At 42.0% G+C, this 14,790-nt stretch overlaps 1 protein-coding gene across 6 annotated transcripts in view; it reads left to right on the top strand.

Moving 5' to 3' along the window:
- The first annotated feature begins 2,801 nt into the window (after positions 1–2,801).
- magi1b (membrane associated guanylate kinase, WW and PDZ domain containing 1b) overlaps positions 2,802–14,790 on the top strand; it is an 82,524-nt gene continuing 70,535 nt past the window's right edge. For 4 of the 6 annotated variants that reach the window (XM_088308024.1, XM_088308025.1, XM_088308028.1 and 1 more), the window contains exon 1: positions 2,803–3,645. In XM_088308024.1, the coding sequence (XP_088164150.1) occupies positions 3,348–3,645 (298 nt within the window). In that variant the 5' untranslated portion in view covers positions 2,803–3,347. Of the gene's footprint in view, positions 3,646–14,790 lie in introns of all 6 variants that reach the window. The other 2 variants (XM_088308026.1, XM_088308029.1) reach the window with 1 other exon arrangement.

Raw genomic sequence — 14,790 nt, forward strand, 5'->3', positions numbered from 1 at the left:
TTACCGAGCTTTTACAACGCTGCTTTGGTTCAAAGAAGGATTTCTCACTGGTTCTCTCACTTCCTGTCAATCTACTCTCGCTCTCCGATTCACTCTAATGCTTTGTGGATATTACAATGAAGAAGACATTATCTGGTCACAGCGGTAAAGAAGATTAAAGTGAAATTTAAGGCATGGGGGAAAAAAAAATATATAATCTGCTCATTTACAGGGCTCGTGTTAAGTGATGAGCAAATAATTCGTGGGTCAGTGACTTTGACAGGTGTCACGTGATTCCGAGTGGGGGAGGGGTCCTTGCGCTATATTGCGACGATAGGCGTCAGCGATAAGAGCATTTGTGCGGTTTTACTTATTTATGAATGATGCAGATGCGGCTTTACAGATGTGCGAAATGGCGCATCAGCGCACAGTCACGCCACTTTGAGAACGAGGTCACGTGGTTCGGCGAGGTTCATGTTTAGAGATGTCAAAAAAATGAAGAAATGCAACAATGTGGTGAAGTCGATGGCTCGCATTTTAAATGTGTTCAGTATACAAAAAAAAAACACAGATTGACCTTGCCATTCCAATACTTTTGAAGGGGGGTGTGGACTTATGTGACATCAAAACGGTGTACAGTAGTTTTCTTTGCGTCGATCTTTGATTTTGATTTTGACTTTAGTCCTTTATTTTTTCACAGGGTTGGGCGTGGTCTGGTGTCTTTGACGCCCCCTGTGAATTTAAACTCTGGTTCCTCAGTTAATATTCACCAGAACATCACAGGGAAACAATGGATAGACAGTTTAAGAGAAACATTCAAAGAATTCCTCATTACTTCGGCTGCCACCACAGCGCAAGGGCTGAATATGGCAATATGAAAGCTCTTAGTCAATGCCAACGTGCCATGACGGGGGTCGCATCTTTTGCTATGATCATTCCGCAGATATTTCGCTTGTTAAATCTCACGAGATCACATGCCGCTCGGAAGATGTCGACCTATCGTATGTAAAAGCACGCAATTTACTGCCCAAGCTTAACGTTAATTCACGTGGAAGACACAACGCGCAGATGTGCATGTGTAACGATGAAATTCATGAAAGCGTGCGTGAGAGTGAAAGACGGCGGCGGTGGTGATGGCGTGACGCTGACTTGCAGCGGGGCAGCAAATGCCAGAAAGAATATGTTGACATATCCGGACTGATGGTTGAGGAATACGAAGAATGCTGGAGCCAGTGGCTTCTGTCGATCGGATTTGGGTGATATTTGTGACTGCGAGTTGGCACGGGAGCTTTTGTTTCTAGCACCATTCTGTAGTTCTTCCGGTTGATGTATTTTTTATCAGTGGAGCACCGCGTAAGTGCTGTTTTACTCAATAGTCTTCTGCACAAGAACAAGGGTGTTCATAATTTATCATACTTGAGTGTTGGGTCATGCTCAAAGTCTCGTTCTTTCTAATTATTAAAGTTTGTTTGTTCATCTGTTGCCTTAAAGGGTACTTCCCCTCTCAAATGATGATAAAATAGCTGAACTGATGATAATGACTAAAGATCAGATTATAACACTTTGTATTTCCCCTCATCCGGACCCCATGTTCTCCCGCCCACGAGACCAAGAGTGCTTTCAGTGGTATTTTTAGATTGGGGAAAAGCTCATCTGAGGATCCCGAGGTGAGGAGCCTCGCCATTTGATTTCAATTCAGTCCGTCTTGTCTTTCTTTTATCCATCCATTTTCAATAGATTTCCTGTTGCAGCTGTCTTTGACTCAATTGCAGGGGACGGATATCCGAACAGCCATAAATGCATAGTCAATTTGGAGTTTTCACATAACCTAACACTTCACTTCTTTCGAACCCAGGGAGGGCATCCAAAGAAACGGTCAGAGTCCTCATGTCGACCCGGTTTAAACTTCATTAGCTTTGTTTGTGTTATAATCTGTTGGTCGAGGCTTTTTTTTAAACAGACATATCTTCATGAAAATCAGGAATTGTATCAATGAGGACTATGAAGAGACAGTGTTGCGTTTCTACTTGGTTGATATACAGAGAGTGTGATTCAAAGGGCACAACAGGCAGAGTAGAGATAGACTTGTGTCTCCTCGCGGGTTGCGCTCACAAATAAAAATGCACTTCAACCTGTCCAACCTGAAATGTAGCAATCTTGACTAGTGGGATCATTGCGAGTGTAACCAAGTGCCACTGGGTTTTCAACGGTTATGTAAATAATGGAAAGGTTCCTACTTTGTTGCAGTTGGTCACATCAGTGAAATATCACTTAATACATCACACTGACTACGGAATTCACACGAATAGCTGTGCCAGAGTAGTAATTTAAATTGCATTCTTTTGCTTATTTGAACTTTTCCTTGACTTACCGTTTGCACTTCACGCATGCGCATTTGTATTTGCGCTGCCTTCACGCGCTCCCAATAGTGTGCGTCAAATCGAGGGAAGTTTGAATGGAAATTGGTGATTAATTGAAATCTCACAATGAGTCATTTGTTCTTTTAATAAGCATTTATTTCAATGCTGCGTTAGTCTGGGGAATTCAAATGAATGACACCTTTAAAATTCATGTGTCGCATACTGTATTATCTTGTCAATCGACGTAAATCGACGCGTTGGTTTTAGTTTTTGTAGCCAGCACAGTTCCTGACTTGGGCGGATTTAAAGTTACAACACGATGAATGGATTACGATTTTTCACTTCTCATACTCAAGCTGAAAGTACATTTGACGCAGAACAATATTGTGATTCACATTACAGTTCCTACACAAACATAGTGTTTGTTTTACACGTGACTAATCACGACGAGTATTTCCGATGCACACACCTTGAACCAACTATTTCCTGCAGCACGTGAATGTAGCACGAGCACAGCATAGAGCACAGCACATTCCCGGTGCACGGCTTGTAAGGATCTCCGAGTCACAAGCAGAAGAACCAGCGTGGTACCTGGTCAAAACAGCCCAGATCCCGGGACCGAGTCGAGGAGTCAACGACTGGGAAAGAAGAACGGACAATCGTCGCTTTTTCACAAAAGTGAAGAAAACCGAATTTGGAGTGAGTTCAGCAGACAATTGCTGAGTGGGACCGCAGTCGATGTAACGTTAGTATGACCCAGTTAAAAGGGCGACTAAACCGAGAGAAATGTTAAAGACGATCAAAGACTATCCACGGCGTAAGAAGTGACTTCCAGGTGGACGGGAATGGCTTGATTCCTCGCTGCGTGCGTGCGACATTAATGTCAAAGGCGCTCATGTGTCTGTGGAAGCAACAGAAAGTTTGCTGCGCTTCATTTGGAATTAAAGCTGCTGTTTTGTGACTCTTTGGAGCGGCATCGTCCGTCTGCTCGCGTGCCGCTGTCCCAACATGTCCAACCCCGCGTTGAGGAAGAACCACTGGACCTCCCGGCTCAACGAGTGCTCCGTGTTTAAAGATGCCCACGGGGCTTTGAACGTACCACTGCGCGGCGGCGCGGAAAACGGAGAGTTTGCGTTTATCGGGCAACTCAAACCGAATCAAGTGCTTTATAACAGTGGGCAGTTAAATGACGGAGAGCTTCTTTTGGAGGTGGAGAACCTTCCCATCTCAGGATTACCACTGTACGACGTGCAGACCTTCATCAAGAGCTGCAAAGGTCCCGTCAGATTAAAAGCCGTCAGGCCAGGTAAGCGCAGAAGTGGCACCCACGCACGTGAAAGCTCTCAAATTGCTTACTTTTATGAAATGCGTGAGGAATTCACACTTTTCTGGGACTAGTTGTACTCGTCGCAGGGGCGTAGCTAGTCATTTGGCCTTGGGGCGGACCCATCCTTATTTAACTAAATTGATTTCATCTTAAAGTTCAGTTTTGTTGTGTTTTTATAATCTGTGTGAAAATTTACGATGCTAAGCAGTTGGGCTGAACAATTTTAGGAAAAAAATGTCTTGCAATTTTTTATTTTATTTTTTTTTATGACAGATTGCGATTTCAATTTGATTTGCGATTTTCTTCACGATTTGCAGTGACATTTACAAACTTGGCAGAAAATGCTGTTATACCATTAAAAACAAAAAAAGCTATGACTGTAGTAATGCAAGGACACTCAATAAGTTTTTCGAGGGGGGGTTCTTTCTTTCTCCAGTATAATTTTGTGTTGTTGTAATGTTTAATTGGGTGGATGATTTTTTTTTTTTTAAACCCCAAATTGTTTTACATTTTGACCCACGTACATGTTTTTTGTACATAAATGTAAATCTCAAAGTCACGTTGTTTGAGATTGCGATTTCGGTCCCAAAACGATAAATAGTTCAGCCCTACTAGACAAGGTAAAGAGGGGCTTGACTCTTCACCGATACATATGGTGGCTGAGAAAATATTTTTTGAATATAATTTAGAATATGAAATAAATGGTGGAGAGGCTTAACTGAGGCTTCACAAATTGCTAAATTACATTGATTTTTTTTTTCCAATGGTATTCAGGTGCACCTTACCAACTTTGATAAGGGAAATAAATACATGCAGACATCCCTCTATATTTTATTTTAGCATACTTGGAAAAAGTGTTGGGTCTGTGGCTTCTTTTAGTTGCTCGCCAGACTGACAAAATATGAATTTTTATTTATTTATTTCTTAACAAGAATAGAGCGCAGCAGGCTCGTGCGGCTGCTCTGTCTCGTTCATGGTCATCTTGACCCGGCAGGGCCCAGCGGCTTTGACACTGAGCCGCTATGACAGCTTCCTCGCCAAGCATGGCAAACTGCTAAAGGGACGCGCGGGTCTCCACTCAGAATTATGCTAACTTAACCGTGAGACCGGCAAAAGAGCCACAGTTGTCCAAGGACAACTTTGAGAATTTGTGAACGACGGCACCACCCGTGAAAAAAACACAAATCGAGTCCGATATGATTTGAAAATGAGCAGAACACATTGATCGATCTCGAATATGTTTCAGTCACTGATCTACTGTCACTTGTCTCTTTTGATTTTCATACGCTGCTTTTATATTTTTTGTGGCTAGTTACATCTCTCAGATTTATTTGGATTCTGTTCAAATGTGTGTTTGAACCAGAACAGAACAGTACCGTTGTTTTATTTGAACAACTTTTATTGCAAATATAGTACATCCATGCGTGTGGAGCTAGCCTCGTTTCAATTTGTTGATGGGCTTGATTGCGAGCGGTTAACTCCACGTGACAACGTAAATGCAGCGAAACAAAGCACGTTTTTAATCAACGCTTGAATGAATGTCTCCTTCCATAATTTTTATTGCCTTACAGTCTCATGATTCCGCAATTTTTATTTCATTTTATTATGTATTAATTTTTCGGAGAGGGGATGCTTACACAATACACAGTCGCACTGTGTGGAGCTCATTTAATAACCACACCTCCTCCTTTATCTAGTTGCATAGGCACTTTAAAGTCATAAATGAATTCATTCTGGGTTGATTGTAATCATCGGTTAGCGATGACCACCCACAGCCTCTGTGGAGCTTTACCCCAGGAAGAGAAAACATACGTCCCCACTTCTTGCCAATCACAAAGCTCCGGGCAGCATCTTTTCTTGGGCCCATCTGGGAATGTCGGGTGTCGATGCCATCCCACGTCACGTGATCACATTCCATTTGAAGGTTTTTAATAATTCACGCTGTCTGGGAATTTCCTCCCCTAATCGCTTTTAATTGGGAAAATATGCTTGATATGAAGGCCATCTGTAAAATCAGGTTGACCTAATTTGACGCGGAACTCGTGCCAGTTTCTCTCTTTAATCAAGTGCGATGCGTAGAGGGAATACGTCTGGGGTGGCTCCCTACTATTCAGGAAGCTCTGCGCTTGCTGGCTGCCAACTGTAGGCCGAGATTTGTTCAAGTGTAGTGTTTGGCGCCACACGCACACGCTTTGGGTGCTGCTCAGCCCGTCCGTTTTATTATGAACTGATCCTACAACGCTATTTGATAAGATTTTGTAATGGGCGACTCTGACATACCAAGGAGCTGATCTCATTGTGATGGTCCTCATTCTATGCATATGTGCCGTAATAATATGCATTGGGCTGCATTTGCAAGCAGAAATTCACGTCATGATTAAACTTGTCAAGATCGCACTAGAAGCTTCTAGTGGGAGCTTCTGGTCCACATTGATGCACTTCAGAACACCAAGGTTTCAGACTTGCGTTTACATTTTGGGTTATGTAGGATCCCAATGACTTTGTCAGCTATGTGAATGTTACGTCATACCAGTGAGAGTCTGTGAAATCAATAACTAAATAAATACAAGCTGCACCAGCCGCAGTTTTCTATGTTGGAAAAAAAATGAGTTGTTTACTGCATGTACAGAACGATTTTGAACATAAAGGCACATAAATAGTTAAAACAGTGCCTTTTAACACAGCAACAACTTTGCTCATTAAAACAGAACAGACACAAGAGAAAAAAAAAATCAAGATTTATTTAGCATTTTTTCTGAACTATAGAGCGCCCCTAGTGGTGAAAGAAAAATCCACAGAAAAGCCGCACCGTTGTATTAGCTGCATGGTTCAAAATCGAGGAAAAAAGTAGCAGTTTATAGTCCGTAAAATATGGTATGTGAAAATTGAATGTGAATGTGTTCCAGCTCTGTTGACGTCCATTTACTAAATGGTAAGCTGGATGAACGTGGGCAGTCTGTCTTCCGATTGTTGGACGACAATAAGTCTAAAGTATACGGCACCTAAATAAAGGGATACTAAATAACAGGACAGTTTAAAAATAGAATAAAACGCTTTTTATTTATTTATTCATTTTTTCTTAAGGGAGGGGCATTTAGTTTGCTTAATATCGCGCATAAAATCAGCCCAACACGTTAAATCGTGTTTGCGGGCTTTCATGTGGCGAGCGCTGTTGGAAATCCTCCAAAGTGAAATGGATAAGGATTATAATTTGACTTTTGTAAATTACGACAGTATCGTTTGTGGTTTGCCTGCAAGGAATTTTGTGCGTCTGGTCTTCAAAATTTGACACGTGTAACCACACTTTTACAGTGTAAATTAGGAGCTCTGCTCATGTAACACCAACCCGAGTTGATCCCAGACTGGGAATGAGGAAGCCACAGCTTGACGGGATTGTTTTCCCAAGATGGCATGATGATGTCTAATAACCCATTAGCCATAAACTTGGTGAAGACTAAATTATTTGTCTTCTTGAAATTGTGGTTTGCTCATTAGAGCGCCTCAGGATTATTCCATTAATGCTATGCGTGTGTGGATTTAGCGCGAGTGTTCTTGGCAGACTTTGCATATGGAAGCGCTTATTTCCTTTTCTCACCAGTTCGACACCCTTTTTCTTTCCCTAAACAATTCTTTCACCTTTGCGTGCTCGTGACCACATTTCAAGGACTCCGATTTCCTTATTCGGACTTTGGTTTAAGCAAAGATCTCTGGCTTTAATTTCCACGTGTTTTTTTTAATTTTTTTTATGTGAGCATGTGGACAGGAGTGAGAACCGTCTGATGTTTTAAGTATAAGCGCCTTACATACCTCGGGATGAAATTTTCTCTAAAGTGTGTGTCGGCACTTCATGTTAAGCTCACCATTGCAATCCAGCAAAGCAGAAGGGGGGTGCTCGCTCGTTTTCCGGCGAAAGAGACCGTCAAATGCTCTTTCGCTAATGCCGCACGTTTTTGTAAGATGTACAAAGCGGGGGCAACTGTTTGCTCAAGAATTGACTTTCTTTCCCTAATTAGCTCAATTAGAGGCGATTTTATTGCGCAGGAAGAAGAGTTGGTCACGCTTGGCACTTTTCGTTACACGCTATGTCAGAGGAGGAGAATGCCAAACTAATTTACGATGGTGAGAATAGAGGCGCTGAGTTCCCTTTGCTCTTCCTGCTAACGACTTTCCTGTGCTGTATTTCAAATCTAGTTTACATTTACACAAGTTCTCAAATGATGCTCTTCATCTTATGGCACCTTTAGACCAGGTTGTCATATTTTGGTCATACAGGTCAGACAAAATCTTTGGATATCATCAGTTTAAATTAGTGATATTATCGGGGCCGATATTTGGCATTGTGCTGATAAATCGGCATCAGACTTTTTTTTTTTAAGATTTCAAGGTTGACAAATTAAAAGCTGGTTTATTTTGGCTCGCTGCAGCACACTTCTCTCTCTCTCTCTCTCTCTCTGCTGGGCTGGTGGCCCTGCCCGCAGAAGCCAGAGTGGCCCACCCACAGCACCATCTGATTGGCTCCTTGAGCAGTGGATAGCAGCCAATCGGCAGTAAGCTGCCTGTTTGCTTTTTCACCCCTTTTCACAACAAATACAAAACAATTTGCTGTAGTAAACTTAATAGAGATGTTTTTTTTTTTATTCAACTATAAGAAATGCAGCTGACCTTGGGCGCGCGGTGGACTTTTTGTTAGACTTTTAACACTAAGTTGTCTATTTTCTAAAATGTAAAAAAAAAAAAAAAAGCTTTAACATGTTGTGAATCACTAAAATTGTTTAATAAACGTGCTTAACGCTTTTGCTGCCATTGACGGATATAGAAGTCAAAAAGTACGTTCATTCTACCAGGGATGGAAGTGAATGAATGAGAGACATTTAAACTAAGTCACGTTTTGGAGTTTTTACGTATTAAAATGTTGACACCATTTTATCACTTTTCAACAAATGAATATCGGCTTCAAATATCGATTATCGGCCTCCGTGACTATTAACAATCGGTATCGGACCTGAGAAAAGCCTATCGGTCTACCACTAGTTTAAATAAGAAACACCTTACGGCTTTCCGAGCCGCGGATGCTTCTGTGTCACATGGTTTGAGCATTCCTGTTCTTTGTACCGTATCCAGTCAGGAATGGGACACACACACACACACACACACCCACACCCCCCCACACACACACACACACGATCATCACAAAGCACGCTCAGCTTGCATGTTTGCATGCAGGCTAATGTGAGCAAGTCTTTCTGTTAGCTCAGCTATTTGTCGAGAATGCGGTTATGCTTCTTTTGATGGTCTTGGTTTTTACATTGAAGTCAAGTTTTCATGTCAGATGCACGCTGAAAAAAATGTGAAGTCTATTGTGTCCCCCCCCGTCCTGTCCGCATGATAACAAGCATCCCGCAGCGCACTTCACAGCGGTTATGGTTGACAGTGAACAGCAACATGCGTAATACATCTTTTTGTGGGTGGCAGTGAAGGCAGACTTTGTTAGGTTAGCAGTAAAATAAATAAGCTGCGGAACCTCTGAAGCAGGGAAGAAAGACAGGTCCACATGTGTTAGTTATCAGCTTCAGCGTAGAATTGAGAGAAGGGTGACTTGACTGGAGCATGAAGTCTCATCTAAAGTTCCTTAATTCAGGGTCTTGCATGTGGAGGTTTTATTACAAGTCCATATTCCAAAGCGCTTATGCTCGCGGGGGTCTCACGTATGCTGTTACGGAAATATTAATCTGTGCTTAAAAACACAGGCGAGTGAGCGACACTAAGATTTGAGTCAAGGTGAGATGTATTGAATATTTAACAAAACATCTTTTTACTTTGTTCCATTTTGAACTTAAGAAAATGTTCATGGGGGACTGTTTTGTGTTTTGATTTTGTTGTCATTTATTTTTCTCCTGTAAAACCCCCGATCTGGGGCCCATGCCCATACACTAGCATTTCTGATCGATTTTATGTTTGAAGTGTCCACAGTTGTTTGCACAGGCGCTCGAATACGGAAAGGGGAACCAGATATTGGAAATAATGCCAAAGATGGACCACCTTATCCTATTTTGATGGTTCATCCTTCGTTTTCCGTTCGCAATGTGGGGACCCTTCCGCCATTGTCCCTCCGTCCTTATTAATGAAATAATCGTCCTGCATTCTCGTCCTTTTAAAGCGCTTTTCACCTGTCCGTGCAAAAACGAACCGCAGACTTCTGTTACCTTTCACAAGACTCAAACACTAACTTTAAATAAGTGTCAGTTTATAAGCAAACAACACTGCGTGTGTAAAGCATGACAACGTAGTGATAGAATCAAAATTAGACGAGCAGCGTCTGATTAGCCAAGACAGGAAAAGGATGGAGTTCTGATTAGGCATTCACTGGTCGCCATCTTTTTCTTTGTCTCATTTGTTTGTGTGTCCCACTTGTGTTGATTTTGGTTCTGAGAGACACACACACACACACACACACACACACACACACCCATACGCCCATGTAGCGTTTTTTTAAAAAAATTTTTTAGCATTTACATCCAACTTTTGGAGAGCCACTTTTAAGCATTTTCTCATTCAGACTGCCATTTTGAAAAATTCTTTATTTTTTCCTTGTTGTATTTTTGTGCTAAGAGTGACTAAGCCGCTTTTGTTATTTGTTTCAGTTCAGACTTGAAACCTTGACACAGCGTCACATTTAGGAGCTCTGCCGCCATTGTTGCTCGCTCTCGGTTTACAGACAATATTAAGTGACAGCTGCAACAAATGTGTAGACCGAATGGAGGGAGGGAAGAAGGGGGATGTGTGTCACCGCTTGGAGTGGCCACCATGACAAGTCCAGTCTGATACCCATATGCGACTGGTGCCAAGCAGCATTATGACTTGACACGGAGCCTTTCGGACTTGTCACCCCCCCCTCCCCCTTCAATCGGGTTGACCGTCCGACTGTAGCTGGCCTTGATGGCGGTCGTGTGACGCTGGTAATAACCACGCAAATGACGTCTTTCGTCTTCAATTTAAGGAACCACAACGCATTCAAACTTAGCATGGAGGAGCGCTCACATCAAATAGCCGTGCTTCCCCGTGCTCCGGACTGTTCAGGAATGCACTGTTTACACAGCTGGGGGCTGTCCTACGTCAGTGTTTTACTGTTTTAGGTGTCGCTGACATCTATTATGCTCTTGAACAGCCTGACGTCCATTGTCATTTTGCTAGCGGATGTGAGCGTGCAACAGGTGTTGATGTTGAAGATTGTTTTCAGAGCCTTAAAAAAAAAAAAAAAAATCCTCTTTTAACGTTTCCTCTGATCTGCTTTTAAGTGTGTTTGAAATGTCACAGTTACAAATGCATGTAGTCGCACGGAAGCCTTCCAACTTCCCCACTTGACATGATTTGGAGATAAGAGTTGTTTTCATACATCGGCCACTCGTATTCCTGCAGATAGCTTATCAAATGAGACTGCGCTGGGAATGCGGGCCTCGCTGGCGGCGGCGGCGGAGACTCTGCTCGTATGAGTCTTGCTAGAATGGAATTTTCTGGCCGTCTCGGAGCTATGTGCACCGTACGCGCAAAATAGAAATAGGTTTATTTTTTTTTCCCTTCGCTAAGCACGTTATATGACAGATGTTTTGATTCAATCGACTTCACAGACTGACAATCATCTGTTTTCTTAATAACTTATTGAGAGTAGTGATAGACTGATATTTGGCATTTTGCCGATAATCGGCTTCTGCCTTTTTTTAACTTTCAAGGCCGATAAATGAAACGCTGTTTTATTTTGGCTCGCTGCAGCACACATCTCTCTCTCTGATGTGCTCGTGGCCCTGCCTGCAGAAGCAGATTGTCCCGCCCACAGTACTATCTGGTTCCTTGTAGTCACCTCGAGTCACACGCACTACAGGAGAGATCCCGTGAGCATAGAAAGGAAAGGCGACATACTTTGCCGAAATTTTAATAAATGTCACTTGACTACAACTCAAAACTAATAAACTATTTGCCGTAGTGAACTTTAGAGATGTTTGTTTTGATTAAGCTATAAAACATGTAGCTGAGCCAATCGATAGGCAAAGCATACTGTGGATGTGTCGCCATGTCCTCGAGCTCCACTTCGGAACTTATAAATTAGACGGGAAATCAAATGACTCTCTTTGGCTTTCAGGCATTGAGATATGCTGTTTCTTTTCAAGGAGATCTGATTTGTATTTTTCTTGATGTTGATTGTAATTTTATAAGCGGATGGCTGCAGCTGCATTGTCGAGTAGTTGTATGCTGAGTCACCATGAAGTAGTCCTGCGCTCCGTCTCAGCGGCTCTGAGGAGCTACCAGGCGCACATGACGAGTAATATCTTTTTTTTTTTTTTTTGAGTCGAGGTTTATTAGTTGTGTGAATTGTGTTGCACATGACCAATGTTATCAGAGAAAACAGCTGGAAAACAAGTGTCGAGGTGATAAGAAGAGTTCTGTTAAGCATTGTCGTTTTACCAAGCCTCTCGTCTCTTCCTTTGGGGCATTTTTCAAATGTTTTTTTTAATCCCCCGCCCCTAATTCCTGCCTCGCTTCCTCAAGCCATTGTGTTGCCTTTCTCCACAGAGGTACTCCTGGCATTTCCTGCATGGTAGGGCGGAGGTTTTCACGCAGTTAGGACATGGTGTAGTTGAACACATTTGGATTTATCTGGAAGCACAGAGTGCGTTTCATCCAATAAGATCATGTGATGTCGGACAAAACCGTGACTCTTCAGATCACCGCCGTCATTCGAAAAGCGACTCGTGCTGTTTTTATTGCGGTGATTATAAAATGGGTGACTCAAGTGAGACCAAGAAAATGCTTCTCATTTTAACAGGGTCCCAGCTAAAATCAGCTTTATTAGCATTTAGCTTTGAAGAGTTCTTCGCTTTGAACATTCATCTATTTTCTAGACTACTTTTCGTGTTTCATTCATTCAGACTCAAATTCACGCCGTTACACAGTGGTGAGATTTGACCCCACGCGGCCTTCATGGAAGTGAGGCGAGTGAATCGCGACACCGTCAATGACCCACTTCAATTTCCCTAATTGTTTAATTTCGGCTGTGCAATTAATCGAAAGTCAATTACGATAATTGGTAAAAAAATTGGGATAATCGTAAAAAAACAAAAGAAAACAGTTATGATATACAATGTATATTATGTATCAAGCATTGTTAGAATAGTCCTGATTTTACGTCTGAACACAAGTATACCATCTATCGTATCAAATTTTGAGCACTCGATTGAAATTATGTATTTAGATGTTCGATGTGTATTGCAAATCCAAAGGAAACCATACTGACATTTGTACCTTTTTTTTTTTTTAAAGTTTAGATAAATTTAATTTGTCTTAGTATTGTTTCCATTTACACATTTATTTTCATTTTGTACCCCAAAAAAAATTGTTTGAATAATCGTGATTTCAATTATTACTAAAATGATCGTGATTGATATATTTTTTTTCATTACAGAGTAGCTCTATTTGTAATCCTATTGAACGAGGGCTGGTTTTAGAGACACGTTGTTTACGCTGTTCAACTCAATTTTAAGCAAAACTGTTAATTGGTTCTTTGTTTCCACATTTTTTCTGTACGTAAAAAGGAAAGGAAAAATTATTCCTATCTGTTGCAACGAGGTTATACCTTTCCCTTTTATACCAACAACATTCTTGCATCATTTTTTTTGGGGGGCTATTTTAATGGGAAAGACATTTTAAAATGTGAGATAAGCTACTGTTGATAAGTAGCTAACTCGTCGCCACTGGAAATAATCAATCGCGCTTTCTGTTTGGTTGCTGTGTTTTATGTCGCAAAGCCAGTCCGACAGGTTGGAGTGAAACTGCAACATACTTGTGCTGCGGCTGCACTGGGCGGCAGAATACAGTGGAAGGCGGACAGGGTCGAAGCTGCAACGTATAGGGCACACGCCCAGGGAATTAATTTTTCTGGGTTCTACTTTATACAAAGTTCTTCATAATCAGCTTTAGAGAAATCTTTTAATTGGTGCGAATTAGTCTCCACTGACGTAGTCGATATGTCATCACCCTGGTTAAATGTTCAACGTGCATACCGTGCGTAGCCCGGCTTGTGTCCTCAATGTTCATATTGGCTGTGCAAACACGGCTTTGCTCGGTGTCGGGTGATCTTTGGGTTCCATGGTAACAAGGTCTTAAATCCACAGGCGCCGGTCATCTGCAAGGGCTTGCCTGATAACTAAATAAAATCTTCGGGGATGCGTGCGCACTCCCGACCACACAGCGCTGGGAACCAGGAGATAAACATTGGTGGCGAGAGGAGAAGCTTTCAGTCTCATGATGTTGCGGGCCGATAACTTTGTTTAGTTGTGTGAGGATGGACAGACCGCATTCCTGCCATTTTTTTTTTTTTGCACAGACACAAAGGTACAACAGGTTTGTTTTCCACATCGTTAGAGTGGAGTGTCACTTTAATGCAAGACTGACTGGGTTGTGACGATTTTCGAGGCTCGAATTATTTTTCCTCATTAAACTCATTCAATCGGGCGTTTGTTTGAAGTTGGAAGCTGAAAAGTCCGTTAAGAATTAAGAATCAATTCTAAGAGGCTAATCGGTTGTCTGATCTTGTTACACATAAACTGCATCTTTTTATTTCATTCCAAGCATCCATCAGAGGAAATTTATAATTCAATAGAGTTTTAAACAAATGATGTCATCGCTTTGCTCTCCGTCGTAAAAGAAAGATCCACGCACGGGCCACCACGTTTCCCATCTGCCTGCCACTGAGGTGGTAAAAGATGAGCTCCCCAAAGTTTAATAACGAGCGGGTCTGCTTATCCATCCGTTCCTCCTGCTTGTTTTTGCCCGGTTGAGTGCCAGCTGCACATCGAGGTATTTCAGTCTACCTGAACATGGAACCCGGGTCAACACGCGCGGTCCCATCACTATATTTTTAGTTGAACAACCGACAGGCTGAGACTCATGTCGGCAGGATGCATTAGAGGACATGCGACGAAAACCTTTTTTTATTTCCTTCTATATCAGGGGTGGGCAAACATTTTGATTGGTGGGCCAGAAAGAGTTCTAAAATTTGACAGAGGGTCCGAACCAGGAGCAGATGGATTCAGTGTTTTGGTAACCTCACCTCATCGGCGAAAAAAAAAAATC

This window comes from Idiotropiscis lumnitzeri, chromosome 11, assembly GCF_059441095.1.
Source record: "Idiotropiscis lumnitzeri isolate Australia: NSW breed Sydney's pygmy pipehorse chromosome 11, RoL_Ilum_1.0, whole genome shotgun sequence".
Classification (NCBI taxonomy): domain Eukaryota; kingdom Metazoa; phylum Chordata; class Actinopteri; order Syngnathiformes; family Syngnathidae; genus Idiotropiscis; species Idiotropiscis lumnitzeri.